The sequence below is a fragment of the Mobula hypostoma genome, chromosome 20, assembly GCF_963921235.1.
Source record: "Mobula hypostoma chromosome 20, sMobHyp1.1, whole genome shotgun sequence".
Classification (NCBI taxonomy): domain Eukaryota; kingdom Metazoa; phylum Chordata; class Chondrichthyes; order Myliobatiformes; family Myliobatidae; genus Mobula; species Mobula hypostoma.
The window spans coordinates 55,997,968-56,018,162 of record NC_086116.1 but is presented as its reverse complement, the minus strand read 5'-3'; the positions used below and the strand labels follow the sequence as shown (position 1 = coordinate 56,018,162).

General features: G+C 40.7%; 1 protein-coding gene across 1 annotated transcript in view; it reads left to right on the top strand.

Annotated features, from left to right (window-relative positions):
* The window catches only part of snd1 (staphylococcal nuclease and tudor domain containing 1), a 952,477-nt gene that overhangs the window by 878,933 nt on the left and 53,349 nt on the right, over positions 1-20,195 (top strand). The window contains exon 22 of the mRNA XM_063072967.1: positions 9,608-9,811. Coding sequence (XP_062929037.1) covers positions 9,608-9,811 — 204 coding nt within the window. The remainder of the gene's footprint in view (positions 1-9,607; positions 9,812-20,195) is intronic.

Genomic DNA, 20,195 nt, shown 5'->3' with positions numbered 1-20,195 from the left:
TGATATTCTTAACTATAACTTCGTATTGCTCTCAACACTCATGATTAGTATTAATACCCATTATCTTCAACATAGGCAAAGAAAAGTTTTAAAGATTGTTGTTGGAGTTGAAATTAAAACAAAATGCTGAGAATATTGAGAAGGTCAGGTACGATCTGTTGAAAGAGAAACAGTTAAAGTTTCAGATTGAAAAACCCTTGTTGAGTGTTTCCAACATTTTCTATTTCTGTTTTAGACTTCTAGCCGCTACATTTCTTTAGATTTTCGTTGCGAGTTTTTGTTCAAATGATGAATATTTAGTTACACCTTAGGCAAAGGTTCCAATGAACTTTCCACGTACAGTGGGAGAAAACTGTATTTACCTGTGTCATATTCAACATCTTTCACTCAACCAGAAACACATTAATTAAATCACTAATAGGATCAGAGGAAATTTAAGACCTAGATGAAGGCCATTTGGCCTACTGTATCTGTACTAGTTGACAAAGGAGCTACTCACTTGAAACTTACCTTTATATATAAGGCCCATAAGTCTGAAGATCATAGCTCCTCAAGTACGCATCCTAGTTCTGATTAAGTGTGATGATTGTTCCAACCTCCATCATCCTTTTGGGCTGTCTCTGGGTGAAATGGGTTTTTCCCCACCTCCGCACTAATCCTTCTATGAACTATTATAAATCTGTCTTTTAGGGTAAGGGGTTTTTGACTCTCTGCTCTGGGTCTAGGTCCTTTCTGTTGACTTTTTCTAAGCCCCATAATTTTATACACCTCAACTAAGCCATACCTCAACCTTTACCATTTGAAAATAGCCCTGACTCACCCAACCTTTCCTCAAAACTACGATTTTGCTGTCCGATCAAACTTCTCTGTACCCTCTCTGCTCCAAGTGTATCTTTCCTACAATACGATGACCAGAACTGTATTCAGTATTCAACTATGGTCTATTCTTATATACACTCAGTGGCCACTTTATTACGTACCAGAGTGGGTTCTGGTGTGGTCTTCTGCTGTTGTAGACCATCCACTTCAGGGTTCAGCTTGTGCATTCAGAGAAGCTCTTATGCACACCACTATTGTCATGCATGGTTATTTGAGTTGCTGTCACCTTCCTGTCAGTTTGAATCAATCTGGCTATTCTCTTAACCAGCAAATTTTTTCCCATAGAGCAGCTGCTCATTGGATTTTTTTTTTTTGTTTTCAGACCATTCCCTGTAAATTCTAGATACCGTTGTGCTTGAAACCACCTCGTCTGGTATCAACAATCATTCCATGGTCAAAGTCACTTAGATCACATTTCTTCTCAATTCTACTGTTTGGTCTGAACAGCAATTGAACCCCTTGACTATGCCTGCATGCTCTTAAGGTTCAAAGGTTCATTTATTATGAAAGTATACAACTCTGAAATTCTTCTTCTCCAGATAGCCACAAAACCAAGAAGGAAAAGAATGGCGACATGATCATCAATCCTCCCTCTAAATCCCTCTCCCCCACACAATAAAAAACGAACAAATATGGAACAGGACCATTGATCCCCCACCAAATCCTCCACCTCCTCTCAAAAAAAGAGAAAAATTGGGTGAAAAGCACAGAATATACACTGAGTTGCTGCCACATGATTAGCTGATGAGATATTTGCTTTAATGAGCAGCTCAAGAGGTGTACCTAATACAGGTGCCACTGAGTATATGTTTCCAGAATGATATTCTACCCTTTGCTAAAACAAATCATCCTGTTTGCCCTTTCAATAATTTCATTGACCTGCCTTTCACCTTTAAGGATCTGTGAGGTTCAGGTCTCAAATTGTCCACATCAATCAATATCCTCCTTTCTTTGTGTAATTCCCTTGCTCGTTGGAATCTCTGCAAATTCATTACTTCCCACTGTGCTAGATTTAATTTCATTTGCCATTTTCTGCCCAAATGGCGACCACCCATATATTCCTGCAGACTAAAGATTTCCTCCCCAGTGACAACAGCCTTGAAAATTTTCCTCTTCTCTTTTTTTCAAAGATGTGTTCAATACTGCAAGATACTTTTGTTTTTTTTAACAATAGCCATTTCTTCCATTGTCTTCCAGTATTCATTTCTTCTGTTGTGCACCAAATCTTGATTAATTCTAGAAAGTAGGGTAGAGGAAGCTTTAATCTTCTGTTTGATTCTGATGGGAGAACAGAGCTTCTTGTGCTAACATCTCTTGACGTAATCCAACGAGGAATCACTGGAAGTGGGCAGTTAATTGGAACTAGATACTGGTTCCATTATCAAATCAACATTATTAATTTTTTTTGTTTAAAAAAGGACTTTCTCTTTTTTAATTCATTTATGGAATGTGACCACCACTGATAAAGGTCAGCAATTATTGCCCATCCTATTATCTTAGAGCAGAGAAGCCAGGTTCTTTCAAAATGCTGCATTCCTGTGAAGTATAAATAGCAGTGAGGAAACATTTTACTTTCAAATCCACCGGCTTACTTTCCCTTATCAACGCTGGCCTTTACTTTCACCATTTTTTGCTGTTGGTAATTAGATACTGTCACACATCGGGCTATAAAAATCTCCAGATTGTGAAAGGAAAATAAATTCCAATTCTACTCTAGGACACAAGAAAAAAAGGACTATATGGAGGGCATAGCGTGAATGGTCATGTTTTCAACAATATGGTGATGAGGGAAGAGTGTTTTTGAATGCCATATTTGGAAGTCAGTATTTTGAAATTGTGTTGTAAATTATTAGGCTTCTAGCTACTGGGGAATATCATTGCATCTTCAAAGCGACACTTATCAACTGTCCTACAGCATGCTCATTGTGCTAAAGAGCATTTGGTTCCCTAGCAACCTTCAGTTGATTCCATTAGACTCTCTTTTATAATTTGCAAGTATAATGAATGTGTACCTCCTGAGGGACTTACTAATTTATATATTTAATTGAAGTCATAACAGTAAATAGTTAATTAAAGTAGGTTCATTTGGTTTAAGGCATTTCTTTTCTCCCCTCCCTTTCTTCTTGGGAAAGATTGGGTTGCAGAAATTGAATTAGGAGCCACATCTTACAGTCTGTAGAAATGCTTCTAACTTATTGAATTTAGGGCTTCTTTCCTCAACTTCTTCCCACATATACACGGCACAGTGTTGAGAGTTAAAGGCGTTCTCACTGAATTGGTGGGTGTTAAAAATATTTCTGAGAATCTCAGTTTCAATTTGAGACATTTTGCTTTTCCACCATCTTTTATAAGCACTGACTTGCCAATGCTTCCCAGCTGGGTGCCAGCCAGCCCTCTGATCCAGTTTGCCATTTTAAATGTAGGAATCTAGATAATGATTGCAGGTTATTTGATAATGAGATTCACCTCAGCTGAATGTTACACTGTGCTCTTATAATGTTCACCCTCATTCACACTGTCGTAGCTTTCTCTTTAAGTCATTTAGAGAGGGGAAACTGAATGTCCATTCCTCTACGGATGACATTCTGGGTGGTATCCACATATTAGACAGTCATTCACACACAAACAGGCTAACTTGTCCATGCCATCTAAGTTGTGCATTTGAGCTAGTCCCATTTGCCTGCATTTAGCCAATATCCCTTTAGCCCTTTTCTATCCATGGACCTGTCCAATTACCTTTTAATCATTGTAACTGTACCTGCCTCTACAGCTTCATCTCATATACCATCCACCCTCTGCATGGAAAAGTTGCCCCTTAAGTCCTTTCCCCTCTAACTTAAATCTAAGTCCTTTAGTTTTAGACTCTCCTATTCTGAGGGGGAAAATGTCTTCATGAGCTTATATACTTCTCTAAGGTCACTTCTCATCCTCCTTTGCTCAAGGGAAGAAGGTCCCAGCTAATCCAGCCTGCCCTTATAAATTACTCCTCCAGTCTCAGTAACATCCTCATGAATTTTCTCTGCATTCCTTCCAGCTTAGTAACATTCTTCGTATAGGTGAGTGACCAAAACTGCACACACTACTCCCAAGTGTTGGAGTACATACCAATGACTTGTACAATTGTGACATGACATTCCACATCCCGTACTCATTGGAGACACAAACGTGGAAATCTGAAGCAACACATACAAAGGCAGGTCGGGCAGCATCCGTGGAAAAGATCGGTCGACGTTTCAGGCCGGAACCCTTCATCAGGACTCACGACGTGTCCTGACGAAGGGTTCCGGCCCGAAACGTCGACCGATCTTTTCCATGGATGCTACCCGACCTGCTGAGTTCCTCCAGCATGTTGTGAGTGTTGCTTTGACCCCAGCATCTGCAAATTAATTTGTGTTTACATACAAAGACCTCAGCCCGAAACCTTGACCACCTGTTTCCCTCCATAAGGTGCTGCCCAACCTGCTCAGTTTCTCCAACTCATTGCCCTGCCTGATGAAGGCAAGCATGACAAATGGATTCTTCACCACCCTGTCCACTGGTGTCACACTTTTAGGGATGTGATCAGCTGTGAAGTATAGAATTAACTAAAACCTGATCTATGGCCATTAATTTTGTATAAAGTTGGTGCTATTACCTTTCGCAAGAAAGTGGCTGAATTCAGAATGAAATTCAAATGCTGGGAATCCAAAATAAAAACAGAAAATACTGTTTTCTGAAGGACAGGCAGCATCTGTGGAAGGAGATATAAAATTCAGGATCCTTTGTCAGAACTGAAAAAGCAAGTTAGTTTTCAGTAGGACAGGGAGGGAGGGATGAGTAGAGTGAAAAGAAATCTCTGATGAGACCATGTGTGTTAACAGAGACAACTGTTAGCACATTTGTTTAACACCAACACATTTGTAATGTGTTGTAATTGCAAGGCTGTGGGATATACCCTACAGGCTACACTATACAAATATATTGCCTCCCTGTGGAGTGTTTCCAACATTTTTTTAAAGTTGAATTTTGAGATTTGTTTCCAGAAAGTGAAACATTTTGTTCCAGTGAAAGAATTAATTTACCATTTACAAGTGCTTTAGAAAATCTGTGCAATACTTTTGAAGTATGAACACAATTTAATGGCTTGGTGCAAATCAAGTTGTTTTTTTTCCCGCTCACTGTCTGAAAAGAGCTTTTGATGGGGCCATCAGAATTTTTGCAGTGCTCCAACACTGAAACTTCTATTTCTCTGTCTCTGCCTTCTCAGTAATGAATCAAACCACCCCCCCCACCCCGTCCTCACTCCAACCCCTCAAGACACTTTATCAAATTAAGGACTCTAAATGTGATATCACCAATGCCTCATAAAGCATTGACATTACTTTATATCCTTACTTTTATATTTTAGTCCTCTCAAAATGAATACCTACATGAATCAGCCATGATGGAATGGAGGAGCAGACATGATGGGCTGAATGGCCTAATTGTGCTCCTATATCTTATGACCTTACTTACCAACAAATCAAACTGCAAGTTAAAATTTAGGGAATCATGCATAAGGACACCCAAGTTCTTTTGCACCTCTGTTTTCTGAATTTGCTCCATTTAGAAAATAAGTCTACATTTTTATTCCTTCTACCATATATTTCCCTACACTGTATTCGGTCTGCCACCTTTTTGCTCATTCTCCTGATCTGTCCTTCTACAAACTCCCTGCTTCCTCACCATTAATTGCCCCTCTACTTTTTGTCGTATAATGCGCAAACCTGGCATCAAAGCTATCAATTCTATCATCCAAGTCCAAATCATTGACATTTAACGTGAAAAGAAGTAGTCCCAATACCAACCCCTACGGAACACCACTTCTCACTAGCAGCCAACCAAAATAGGCCTCCTTTATTCCGATTCTTTGCCTCCTTTTAGTTAGCCAATCTTCGATCCATGCTAACATTTTTCTTGTAATACCCTGGGCTGAAAATCAAAGTAAACAACATCAACAGATTTCAAATTCTACTGGATTTCCCTTTAAGTACTGACTTCGGCCAATTATATCTTGTGCCTTTAAGTACCCCAAACCTCATTCTTAATAATGCAGTCCAACATCTTACCAACCACTGATGTCAGGCCTATAATTTCCTGTCTTGAGTGACATTTGCAATTTTCCAGTCCTCCAGAACTATTCCAGAATCTGGTGATTCTTGAAAGATCACTACTGATGCCTCCACAATCTCCTCAGCTACCTCTTTCAAAACTAAGAGGTGCAGTCCATCTGGTCCTGGTAACTTATCTACCTTCAGACATTACAAATTCCCAAGCATATTCTCCTTAGTGATAGTGATTACACTCACTTCTGCCTCTTGATGCTCTCAAATGTCTGGCGTTCTGATAGTGTCTTCCACAGTGAAGACTGACGCAAAATACTTACTGATTTGGCCATCATTTCTTTATCCCCCATTATTATCTCTCCAGCATAATTTTCTAGCAGTCCAATATCCATTTCCGTCTCTCTTTCAGTTTTTATATATCTGAAAAATCTTTTGGTATCCTCTTATAAATTATGAGCTAGCTTACCTTCATTTTTCATCTTTTAACTCTTCATTGCTTTTTTAGTTGCCTTCTGTTGGTTTTTAAAAGCTTCCCAATCCTCCAGTTTCCCACTATTCTTTGCGACATTATATACACTCTCTTTTGTTTTAATGCAGTCTTTGACTTCCCTTATCAACCACAGTTGTGTCTTCCTCCCTTTAGAAAACTACAACTACTTTGGGATGAATCTATCCATCCAATTTTCTCACAGGAACTCCAGCCATTGCTATTTTCATCATCTCTGCTAGTTCTCCCTTGCAATCAACTTTGGCCAATTCCTTTCTCATGCCTCTGTAGTTCCCTTTACTCTGATAGGTTCTCTATCTCAAACAGCAGGGTGAATTCTATCATATTAGGATCACTATCTCCAAAGGATTACTTTACCTTAAACTCTGATTTGAACAGACCAAAACTAGTTTGAACCAGTTCAGGACAGGTCTGTGTTGTCTCTTAATCTTTTAGTTAGTTGTATATTGACAGAGCCACACCTCAATACTAAAACTGAAGGGGTATATTTGGGGTACAGATGCAAGTACCGTGGATTCTAGTTAATTGGGGCACATTGTGATCAGTACATTTATGGCCTAAGTGGCTGCCCCATTTAGCCAAAGTTAAAATAGTTAACAAACTACTGTTTAATTGAATAACAAATTATGTATTTAAATGAAATACAAAACAAAATAGAACACTACTAATACCACTACTTGACTATAATGCTGTGTATTAGTTCCTAATAATTATTGATGGAGGAATTCATCTAGTGTGTGTTGCCATGTTCTTCAGATTGATTGTAAATGAACATAATCAGCACAGAAACTTAGAGCAGATAATGAACTGCCTTCATACCTTCCTGCCTGAAGTAGTGTCGTAATCCAATAATAAATTACCTGGCAAAAAATGATCAAACATCACTGCTTTTTGAATTGGCATCTTTTGGATAACACAAGCACATACAACTGATAGCATTTAAAAACTGTTCACTCTAAGCACGGTGTCGTTTCTAAGCACAGTGGAGTTTCTAATGACCACACAAGTGTACACGACTGATGCTAGTTAGAAACTGTTCAGTAAAAGTCTCCAGTTCCAATTAAATGGCATAGTATCCCAAATAAATGAAGGAAATCAAATTGAATTGAATTGACTTTATCCCAGCTATTTTCTTGATTAGTTTTTTGTTCTTTAAGAGTTGTCCCAAATAAGGGGCTGTCCTGTTAAACTGATGGTCCAATTAACTGGAATCCATTACTGTTGTTTGTCTGTCTTTGTTGTGTTTCTTTGATTCTACTGTGGATGCCTGCAAGAAAATGAATTTTTGGGTAGTGGAGGCAATATGGACTTTGGTAATAAATTTACTTTGAACTTACCATAAACGTCTGAACTGCTGAGAATGAGTATTTTCAGGTTTCTTTGCTTTTATTTCAAATACTCAATAGCTGCAGTTTCTTGTTTTTGGAAAACAGAGCATGAGTCAGACTTGTTATTTCAATGTCATTTTCTAACTCTAAAGCTATTTAGTTGTAAGTAGTTCCTGTGGGTATTGTGATAGACCGATCCTACCACTGTTCACCCTCTTTCAACACTGTCCAAATAACATGTCTCAGTGGCAGTCTCTGGGGACTATGTCAATGTCAGCTAATCGATAAAACCTTGACTTAACATCCCATCCTCATCTATCAAAAGTGCAGGACCTTTTCAGATCTGTTCCATTTGCAAATTGGGACCTGCATCCACAATTGTAGGAACAGTGGCAGCTGAGGTAAACTGATGGTTCAGGCCATGAATTACTTAGAATTTTCACGTACAGTACTTCCCTTGGAGAACAGTGTGAAGTAGCAGGAATGTTTGCAAACTGTTAATTGGAAAAGAAAGGACTTTCATTTCTGTGCTGACTTTTGAGATCCTTTTGTTCCAGACAAGGAAATGCAGTCACTATTGCAATGTAGGAAATTTCCATACTGCTCATGGGAGCAGCAACATGATTCTGATCATACATCCCATTTCAAAAATGTAGAATAAGTGAAAATTATGGGTGGTATTGGGTTGAACTTGGCCCATACTTCAATGTCTTCCCCTCCCCCCACCCATCCCTGCTCTAGTTCTTTTGCAATATCAACTTTTTGCATTTATTTGGCTCCCAATAATCTCTCCATGGCTCTGCTGTGGACCACAAGAGACAAGTACACCTTAGGCAATGCAAGTTGAGGCTCCTTCTCTTGATCACCTTGACCTTTTCACTGTTCCATATACATGTGTCTCTGACAATAAGTGGTATTTAAAAATGGTGGGATTACTTTAAGAAATAGATTTATTCCAAAGCACCCTAACTTACTGTTGATTAGTTTAAATACAAATAATTCCAGTAAATTAAAGAAAAAATGAGTTCAGGTGGTTTAATAATAGTTGGTGACTTCCATGTTGACAGTATCTCCACTCCACAGTGAGTTGCTGCAGAATTTCAGAAATTTTGCACTAGAACTGGCTATTAATTTTTCAGGATGTGCCAGCTGTTTTCTTGCCATGATCTAGCCCATTGTCCGAAACACTAGGACTAACTCTCTTGTTTGTCTTTAAGTATCAGAGATCTTTTACATTCACATGAGGGAACAGTTCAGATCTCAGCTTAACATCTCAAACATCCTCAGCACTGTAGCTGAATATCAGTGTAAAATCTGATGCTCAAATTTCTGGAGCGGCTCTTGAAAATATATCTTACTGATTTGGAGGTTGCAGACTAAACCACAATTGACAGTGGAAAATGCGACAAGAAAGGTGGAACTAGATATGATTAATATACATGTGGATTTTGCCATTGAGTGCAAAGTACATCATGTACAAATGTTTGTAGTTGAGGATAAGAAAGAAGCATTTATAAATCTTTGGGAATTTCACAGTGCAACACATCAATGACCCTTCTCTGGCTATTAACCATCTTTAACTATCTGGTAGGAACATTGATCTTGTAAGGGTCCTTATTACAACCTATCTGATCTCTAGCAGTCATCTCATACCGACTAGGCACAAATACCATAAGGGTATTTAATGCTAGAATTTGGAACCAGATTCCTCTCTCCATCGCGAAGACTGGAAAACAATTACTCCTGATGAGTTCCCTGACCAGTTACAACCTACTGCTAATAAACAAATATGGTCTTTTATCCTTCAGGAAGATGCTAGAGCGGATGCAATTGACAGTGTCGTCAGAGACATTCAAAACACTCAGTGCCTGCTGAACGTTGAATTTGGGGGACCCACTTGCTCATACGTCACGCTGCAGTTTTCCGATACAAAGGACGATGTAGGTCTCGGACTAGTCAAGGAGGGGCTTGTGATGGTGGATGTACGTAAAGAGAAACACTTGCAGAAGGTGGTAAGTGATGTGCTCCTTCAAGCGATGTAAAGCACTACTGATACACTTTATAACAATAAATACAGCAAGAATACAGGACGTTAAACTCTTTGGAGTTTAAGAGAAAGGAGTGAATCTGGAATACAAGTTATATGATCATGAATTTTCAGGTTGGAGGAGTGGGCACAATAGCATTACAACAACTTTCTACTGTATATTACAGCAATGGCTAGACTTCAAAATTATTTCATTAGCTGCAAAGTTCTTTAGGATGTACATAGGCCAAGTAAGGTGCTTATAGTGAATGTCTTTTTTAAGCAGGTGAGGCATATTGATACATAAAGAGAGAAAATATTGGAAAGCATTCAGCAGGTCAGACAGCATATGTGGAGACAGAAACAAAGTAAACATTTCAGCTTCGTGACTTTCACCAATATTTTCATCAACCTGGAATATTGATTCTGTTTTGCAGGCACAACCTGATGTATTAATACACTTCCAGCATTTTATGTTTTTTTTTCTGATTTTAAGCATCTTTACCTTGTTCCTTTTGGATCTCTATCCTGATTCAGCCTTGATTCTTAGCACTGACCCAAAACCAAATCTTGTGAGAGGAGACTTTCTTTATAGTATTGCAGCAGTGGGGGAACAGGTGACAGCTGATGGGAACATACCAGTTGAATTAAAGCAAAATGTTATGTGTCAGCAGTTACCTGCAAGGGAATGTTTTGTAATGTCTATCCTCTGCTTCCTAATGGCTTGGTCCTTTAAATTTGTTTACTGCCAACTAGCTTGATGTATGAGTCTCTGTAGTAATTGGGAATTGCGCCTGTCATGTGTTTGCAATTTTAGAGCAGCTCGGATGCATTGTGTGAAAGGATGGGGGAAGCACATTCAATGGTAACTCAATAAGGGAATTGGAAAACATACAAAGTATCCCTCTATCCCTGGATATTCATGTGTCTAACAGTTTCTTAAATACTGCTATTGTATCTGGAAGCACGTGGAGTCTTTGGAAAGGGTGCAGAAGTGTTTTATCAGGATGTTGCCTGGATTAGAGGGTATGAGCTGTGAGAAGGTGGACAAGTTGGGCTGTTTTGTTAGAGTGTCGGAGGCTGAGGAGAGACCAAATAGAGGTCTAGTGTGACACTATTGCAGCTCGTGGCATTGGAGTTCGGAGTTCAATTTGATTGTCCTTTGAAAAAATGTTTGGTTTGTATATTCTTCCTGTATCCGCGTGGGTTTCCTCCGGGTATCCAGTTTCCCCTCTCAGTCTAAAGAGGTACTGTAGGTTAACCGGTCATTATAAATTGTCTTGTGATTAGGCTAAGGGTTAAATCAGTGGGTTACTGGGTGGCATGGCTCAATGCGCCAGAAGGGCCTGCTCCATGCTGTGTCTCTAAATAAATAAATATGCAAAACATGGACAGAGTAAACAGTCATTATTTTTCTCCTTGGATGTCAAGTACCAGAGGACATGCATTTAAGGTGAGAGGGGTGCCTGGATCAGGCTTCCAAGGGTAGTAGTGAAAGCAGATACAATATTGGTATTGGAGGTTGTTAGAGAGGCACATGAATATGCAGAGAACGGAGGGATATAGATCATGTACAGGCAGAAGGGAACTGGCATGGTGTTCGACACAGACTGTGCCTGTGCTGTATTGTCCTGTGTTCTGTATTTTTAAATTATGCTGTAAATATTGACAATTTCTACACAATACAGAATATGTTTTGTTGAGTTAGATGATCTTTCCTGCCTAATAAAGCTCTTACTCAATAGGATTCCTTTCAAAAAGTAAGAATTCTATTGGAGTTATCCCAGCAGTGTTATCTAGCCCAAAGCCAGTGCTTTGAGAGTTGTCAAGCACTGTCTCCCAGAAACAGTTTCAGTGGCTGCCTTGAACAACAATGAAAACTTGCCATGATTCTTGTATTCTGATTCCTGCCTGGGGCCACATGAGCCCATAGCATTTTAGCATAGTAACAGACAAAACAAGATTGCACATGCAAAATGTTATACAGTTGCTTCAGCACCACAGTATAAATGAGCTTAACCATTCAGCAGCCAGGAGAACATTTTTTATATAGTATGTGTTTGCATTCCAGACTTGTTTTTATGAACTGTGGAGTGTTCAGTTTATTAGCATCTTTCATTAGTGGTGCAGAATTACAGCTATACTAGTACAATAGGCCGACTTGGACCAACTGCTTTAGTCCCTCTCCTATGCAAGTATTGCCAGATTCTGATGACCTTTTCCCAGCCTGCCTGCATATTCCGCTATTCCTCACATATGTAATCCTATGCATTGATATAAAGGGCATCCGTTAGTCTCGTGAGACCATGGATTTGCACTTTGGGAGATTTCCAGGGTGCAGGCCTGGGCAAGGTTGTATGGAAGACCAGCAGTTGCCCATGCTGCAAGTCTCTCCTCTCCACGCCACTGATGTTGTCCAAGGGAAGGGCGCTAGGGCCAATACAGCTTGGCACCGGTGTCATCGCAGCGCGCCATCCCCTTCTCGCAATTCCTCCGTCTCTGCCGCATCTGCTCTCAGGATGAGGCTTTTCATTCTAGGACGAGGGAGATGTCTTCCTTTTTTAAAGAAAGGGGCTTTCCTTCCTCCACTATCAACTCTGCTCTTAAACGCATCTCCCCCATTTCACGTACATCTGCTCTCACTCCATCCTCCTGCCACCCCACTAGGAATAGGGTTCCCCTGGTCCTCACCTACCACCCCACCAGCCTCCGGGTCCAACATATTATTCTCCGTAACTTCCGCCACCTCCAACGGGATCCCACCACTAAGCACATCTTTCCCTCCCCCCCCCCGCATTCCGCAGGGATCACTGCCTACGCAACTCCCTTGTCCATTCGTCCCCCCCATCTCTCCCCACTGATCTCCCTCCTGGCACTTATCCGTGTAAGCGGAACAAGTGCTACACATGCCCTTACACTTCCTCCCTTACCACCATTCAGGGCCCCAAACAGTCCTTCCAGGTGAGGCAACACTTCACCTGTGAGTCGGCTGGGGTGATATACTGCGTCTGGTGCTCCCGATGTGGCCTTTTATATATTGGTGAGACCCGACGCAGACTGGGAGACCGCTTTGCTGAACATCTACGCTCTGTCCGCCAGAGAAAGCGGGATCTCCCAGTGGCCACACATTTTAAATCCACATCCCATTCCCATTCTGACATGTCTCTCCACGGCCTCCTCTACTGTAAAGATGAAGCCACACTCAGGTTGGAGGAACAACACCTTTTATTCCGTCTGGGTAGCCTCCAACCTGATGGCATGAACATCAACTTCTCTAACTTCCGCTAATGCCCCACCTCCCCTTCGTACCCCATCTGTTATTTATTTTTATACACACATTCTTTCTCTCACTCTCCTTTTTCTCCCTCTGTCCCTCTGAATATACCCCTTGCCCATCCTCTGGGTCCCCCCCACCCCTGTCTTTCTTCCCGGACCTCCTGTCCCATGATCCTCTCGTATCCCTTTTGCCTATCACCTGTCCAGCTCTTGGCTCCATCCCTCCCCCTCCTGTCTTCTCCTATCATTTTGGATCTCCCCCTCCCCCTCCAACTTTCAAATCCCTTACTCACTCTTCCTTCAGTTAGTCCTGACGAAGGGTCTCGGCCTGAAACGTCGACTGCACCTCTTCCTAGAGATGCTGCCTGGCCTGCTGCGTTCACCAGCAACTTTTATGTGTGTTGTTATCCAGCCACGTTCTTTGCCTTCCTCTTCCTTTCTTTCCCTCCATCTTGCCATATAGCAAGTCCGACAAGATGTTATCTCTCTGAGTAATGTGTCCACAATAAGCAACTTTTAACTTCTTAATCTTCTCCAGCAATATCCATGGTCTATCAACTTCAGACAAAACCCTCTCATTTGAAACTTTCTCTACCCAGCTGATCTTCAACTTTCGTCAATAGCACCACATTTCAAAAGCATTAATTTATTTCATGTCATCCTTCTTCAGTGTCCATGTTTCTGATCCATACTCAGCACTGACCATACGTAACACTCGAGGAAGCGGATTCTACCTTGGATGTCTACCTTCTGATTGCATAGTAGATCTTTTAGCTTCATGAACTGGGTCTTAGCCATGCCTATTCTCCTTCTGATCTCAACTTCACATCTCCTGTCCTCTGTCAGACAACTGCCAAGATATTCAAACTTTCACACCTGTTCAATGTCTTGTCCATTCATTTGTAACGATACCACCATGAATGAGTCTTTAGTGTTTGTTTTGCTTACCACCATCAATTTTGTTTTCTTAGGGTTGAATTTAAGTCTGTAGTCAAGGCTTTTCTCATTTACTTTATTCAGCATAATTTGCAGTTCGCATTCGCTGTCAGCTAACGATGCGGTGTCGTCCACATACCTGATGTTATCCACCTTCCGGCCTCTGATTGGAATAACTGTCTCCTGATGGTCGTATTCCCAAAAGATCTATTCTCCATAGAGGTTGAACAAATCCAGCGATCCAACACAGCCTTGCCTTATGCCTCGTTTAATACATGCCCATGGTGATAGCTCATTTTCTACCCTGACCGCTGCTTTCTGTTTCCAATACAAGTTCCTTATTATCTGCACATTCTCCCATCCCAGATCGTACTTGTTCAGCACCTCTATTACTTTCTCGTGTCTTACTTTATCAAAAGCCTTTTCATAGTCAATAAAGCATAAGTAGATGGTCTTTTGTGCCTCAATGCACCTCTCCATGATGTTTCTCATTGCAAATATTCCTTCCCTTGTTCCTGAGCCATTACGAAAACCAAGCTGCGTTTCTCCAATCTCTTCGTTGATTGTACGTTTCATTTTGCTGAACACTATTTTCAACAGTAGCTTGATGCAGTGAGACATTATGCTTATCATCCTGTGTTCGTTACATTTTATCGTCCTTGGCTTTTTTGGTAAGGCGATAAATACCGATTTGAGAAAGTCCTCTGGAAGATTTCCTGTCATATAACTGTTGTTTAATATCGCTAAAAGGTTCGTTTTTCCCTTCGGACCAAGTGATTTCAGAATTTCAGTGGAAATCTTATCTTCACCGGCCACCTTTCTGACTTTTAGACTCTGAATCGCACTTTCCATCTCTGACATCAATATTTTAGGTTGATTAGTCATTTGATTTCATTCTGGTAAATCCTCATTCCTGCTATCTTCAAATAATTCCGAGATGTATGCAACCCATCTGTCCATGATCTCTTCTTTTTCATAGCATGGATTACCACTACCGTCTTCGATACACCCAGCTGTTGGCACGGTCCTCTTTAATTTCGTCATATCCTTTAACTTTTGGTGAAGGCCTCTATAATCATAACTTCATTCATACTGCCCAATTTCTTCACACTGTTCATTCATCCAATTCTCTTTTGCTTCCTTGCATTTTCTTTGACTCAAGTGATGTAGGGCTTTGTATCATTCATTATCCCGATGTTTTACTTTTCTTTTTCCTTCAGTTAACTTTCTCAACTCATCGGTGAACCAAGGGTTTTATGTCTTTTGCTCTTTCTCCGAAAACCCAAAGTCTTTTCTGCAACTTCTGTCACTGTTGTTTAAACTCTTCCCAGATGTTCTCTACTGCCATGTGGCTACCCTCGTTATCTAAGACTGAAAATCTATTCTCCATTTTGACCAAATATTCGATCTTTTTTGCTTCATCCGTAATGAGTAAATCAAAGTCTGTCTTATTTGATGGTTTGGCCTTTCTCATCTTCTTCAAACGCGCACTCATGTCCAATACCACAGGGTTGTGGTCTGTATAACAGTCAGCACCAGGGTACGTTTTCACCTGCTTCACTCCATTCCTGAACCTATTGGGTACTAAAATATAGTCAATTTGGTTTTTTACTGAACCATCAGGACTGGTCCACGTGTACAGTCTCCGTTTTGGCAGACTACCAGGTGCTCGCAATCATTAATTTGTTAGTCTTTGCAAATTCAACCAGTCTTTCTCCTCAGTCGTTTCTTTCCCCAAGCCGGAAGGGTTCTACAGTCAAAACTTCTCCTGCGCTGCTAACTTTAGCATTAAAATCACCAAGAATCACAGTTACTTCATTGTTTTTAGGCTCTTTCATTAGCTTTTCAACTTCTCTGTAGACCATGTCAACTTCATCATCGTCATAGTCCGTAGTTGGCATATAGACCTGTATGACATTAATGTGAAATGGTTTAGCCGAGATTTTAATCATCATCACTTTTTTGTTAATGGATACACTGCCTTTGATAGTTCTCACTGTTTCCTTGTCTATCAAAATTCCAACTCCGTGCTTACATTCACTTCCTCCTGAATAGATCAGCTGGTACCTGTCATCCCTTTTGAGCCATCCCCTGTCTGTCCATCTCGTTTCACATAGTCCGAGTATGTTTATCTTCAGTCTTTTCATTTCCATAACCACATTTTCTAGTTTACTTGGTATAAGAAGAGATCTAATATTCCATGTAGCTATCCTGACATGAGGTTTGCGCTTGATGACGACCTTGATGATGACCTACTGTTGCCGGACGTGACTCCACTACTGTTATACGTGGCTCCGTTAACTTCATTGTTTTGATCCTTATTGAGACTAACATATTGGGAAATCATGTACTTGGCAGGTTACAGCAGTGGTTTGCCTTTGCCTTCTGCCGGGTGAGTTTAAAGAGATCACCGCCTCTCTTCTTGGTAGATCATCTGCTTGCAAAGGAACCATTGTCTTCCAAGGTCGTAGCTCTTCCGCCTTCCCCACCAGTCTACTGCTGGTCCGCCGTTGGCCATTGCTCGTAATCTCGAGTAAGGGACCCTTACCAGGTGCTACCAACCGGTCAGCTGGACCTGGGGCGATTCGCAAGGGAAGAGTCGACCACACCCTTAGGCCAATTTAAGGCCCTGCTACATGGGTTTACTTGATACAAATATGAAAAATTAAAAATTAAAATGACAGCAAATAAAACTTCATTAATGAGGATAATGTGGGAGGATACCCGAGCTTCGCGGTGCCACACCAGCTCTTCTGGGTCGGCCCAGCGAACTCTCAAGTCATTGGTGGTGCTGTCCCACTCCTTTTTGGAGGCCCGGACACTGGAGAGGCTGCTGTCCGGCCCGGAGGGAGCCGAAGCCTGGCCCTGGCACACAGAGACACCCGCAGCCTGAGGCCAAGTATAGGCGGGGCCTCCACAGCCTCGGCGCCACGCTTCCGCTTCACGTAGCGTGGCAGCCGCCATGGCCAGGGAGTCCCTATGTCCCCCGGGTGTCCGGACGTACCAGCTGGTATACTACTAATCTAGTCTCTGTAAACGCTGACAAACCGCTGAGCTGGTGAGGGAGTCGGGTCGTGCTGAGCCCAGACTGTAACCGCATGTTTGAGGTAGTATATAGTACCGCTGGAACAGAGTATGGCTTTGTCTTATTGCATTTTGCCAAACTGAGAGTTTCTGAGAGTCTGTGTGTCACTTTTTGTACTGAATAAATTTCAAAGACAATCCAACTGGATCGGGCTAACAGGCAGCCATGACCGTGGGGCTTTGCATAGAGGTTATAGTGTGATGGTTATTTTTGCAAGATTGCCTAAAGTGAGTGAGGTTTAAAATAATCGGTTGTAGTTGTGATTTGCAAAGTACATTATTTATTCGCAGACCTGGCAGATTCTCATAAAGAGAAATTGATTGCAGAAAGACCTGGCTGACATTACTATGTTGTAATCTCCGATGTTTCGATAACATAAAATTGTGAAAGAACTCTTATTATAGGGTGAAATATGGCGGTAATGGAGAGTGTGTTTTACCGCTGAAGATGATTGATACCAGTGTTAGGTAATAATAGGGGAGAAGAATAGGGAGGTAGGAAAGAGGAAAAGCCAAGCAGATCAGAGTAATAAATCTGTTAATAGCAGCCACAGCTTCCTGAGATTTCATAATGAGCAGAGATTTGCTATGGTTGATTATGATGTTCAACATCAATAAGTAAATCCAACAAATAAAGCTGAAAATATAAACAGCATACATAAAGTAGGTCAAATATACTGCACCAAAAATGTATTAGAAGTTAAACGTGTATTTTCTGACCTTAGTGAGGAGGGGGTGAATTGTGCTGAGCTTTCTGAATTCGTGCAGAATGCAGAGCCACCTAATTAGTGTTGCACAGCTCAGAATCCAAAAGACTGGCATACATCTTGTTCCAAAATTAGCTAATTATTGCTTGTTTTAATTAAATATTCAATGAGCAGAGTGCTGGTGCAGTAACAATAATGGGGAAAATGTGTTTCTGCTTAAAATTGTAATTGATAACTTTTTAAAGTACCATCTAATACTTTCTACTGTAATAAACTATAATTGGCATTCCATTCTACACTGTTAATCACCATCATAGTTAACTGTTTAACTATTTGTCCGGCCATATAAGTAAGCACATACAACTCTTGAGTATTTATTCCTTCTCTCCAAAAGATACAGAATTTTGCAGAGAATGATTCCATCAATGCCAACTACACTTCAGTAATCCTCAATCAGTGATATTTTATGCATGAATTTGGGCTACAGATGCAGATTAGCTGTTCACTCTGAATATAAGCATATCCAAATTCCAGTGTAACCTTGGCCAATATACACTATGTAGCCACGTTATTAGGTACACCTGTACATCTGCTTGTTAGTGCAAACATCTAATCAGCCAGTCATGTGGCTACAACTCATGAAGATATGGTCAAAAGGTTCAATTATTGTTGAGACCAAACTACAGAATGGGAAAGAAATGTGATCTATGTGACTATAATCGTGGAATGATTATTGGTGCCAGACGGGGTGGGTTTGTGTATCTCAGAGACTGCTGATCCCTGGGATTCTCACACTCAACAGTATCTTGAGTTTACAGAAAATGGTGTGAAAAACAAAATCTAGTGAGTGGCAGTTCTGTGAGTGAAAGTACCTTGTTAATGAGAGGTCAGAAGAGAATGGCCAAACTGGTTCAAGCTGATAGAAATTTGACGGTAACTCAAATAACCACAAATACAACAGTGGTGTGCAGAGGACCATCTCCGGGTGCACTGCACTTCAAATCTTGGAAGTGGATGGGCTACAACTGAAAAACACCACAAACATGCTCAGTATCATTTTATTAGGTACAGGAGGTTAATTTTACAGCTTCAAAGTCAATGATAATACAAGGTATTTTGGCTGTTATGTGCTGCTGCTGTGCGTTAGAATAGTTGACTAATTCTTAATCTATTGGGTTATTTTCTGTCTGTAAAGCAAAAGCCTACTTATTGTGTGCTGTGTGTTAGTTGAAAACAAGTAATTTTAAGTTCATGAGAACGTTGGCCAGGGCACTTGAACAGCTTCACAATCAAGAGATTGTACCTCAGACATCGAGCACTCCCTTGACATTGCATCAATATGTTAATGCAGGTGATGTGCATAGTGGATTTTGAACTGACAAGCTACTGACTCAAACAAGGGTTCAACCAATAGAGCCAAGTTGACATTTTAGCAGCTGACACTTCAGTCTTTACATAGTTATTGCTTAGAGATCTTCCAAACACATTTTGCCTTGATTTCTAATTCCTGCTTTCAAAAGTCTTTTAAATTATACTTCTCTTTGATCCATTTAAATACCTCCTTTATCTTTGTGGTTAATTTTTGTGTACTAATTTCTACATTGAACGACTTCAGAATATTTTACTGCTTTAAAGTCTATGATGATGCAAGATATTTTGGCTGTGATTTGCCATCTTTGTTTAGCCAAGCTTTGGAATTAGTAGCAGACTAATTCTAAGTGTGCTGGTTTGTGAGTAATATAATTTCCTCTTTAAATTTGATTATAGAGAATGAGCCTGTGATTATTTAAGAAAAAAAATCTGTGCTCTGCTAAAATATAGTGTTATTTTAATAGTTATTCCTCATGAATGCTTTATGTGAATTTTAAAAATCTAGAAGAATATTGTAAGCTCAAAAGAGCTTGCATTCACAAATGTGAAGGAGCTTATGTTCAAGTATAGATCTAAGCAACTTGGAGAAGTCTTTAACCTGAAGAGGGCAGCACTGTAGCATAGCCACTAGTGCAGTGCTTTACAGTGGCAGCGATTCAGGCCCACTTCTCGCCAGCATTTGTAAGGAGTTTGTACGTTCTCCTCATGACCGCATGGGTTTCCTCCCACATTCCAAAGACGTACCATTAGAGTTAGTAAGTTGTGGGCATGCTGTGTTGGTGCTGGAAGCCTGGCGACACTTGAAGACTGTCCCAGCACCTCCTCAGGACGGTGTTGGTCTTTGATGCAAATATTTCATCAGGAGTTTGAGGAGACTTGGTATGTCACCAAAGACTTCGCAAATTTCTAACTGGTCCCATCATCGTCTGGTTTCTTTGGGGAGCACTGAACAGGATCAGAAAAAGCTACAGAAAGCTGTAAACTCAGCCAGCCTCA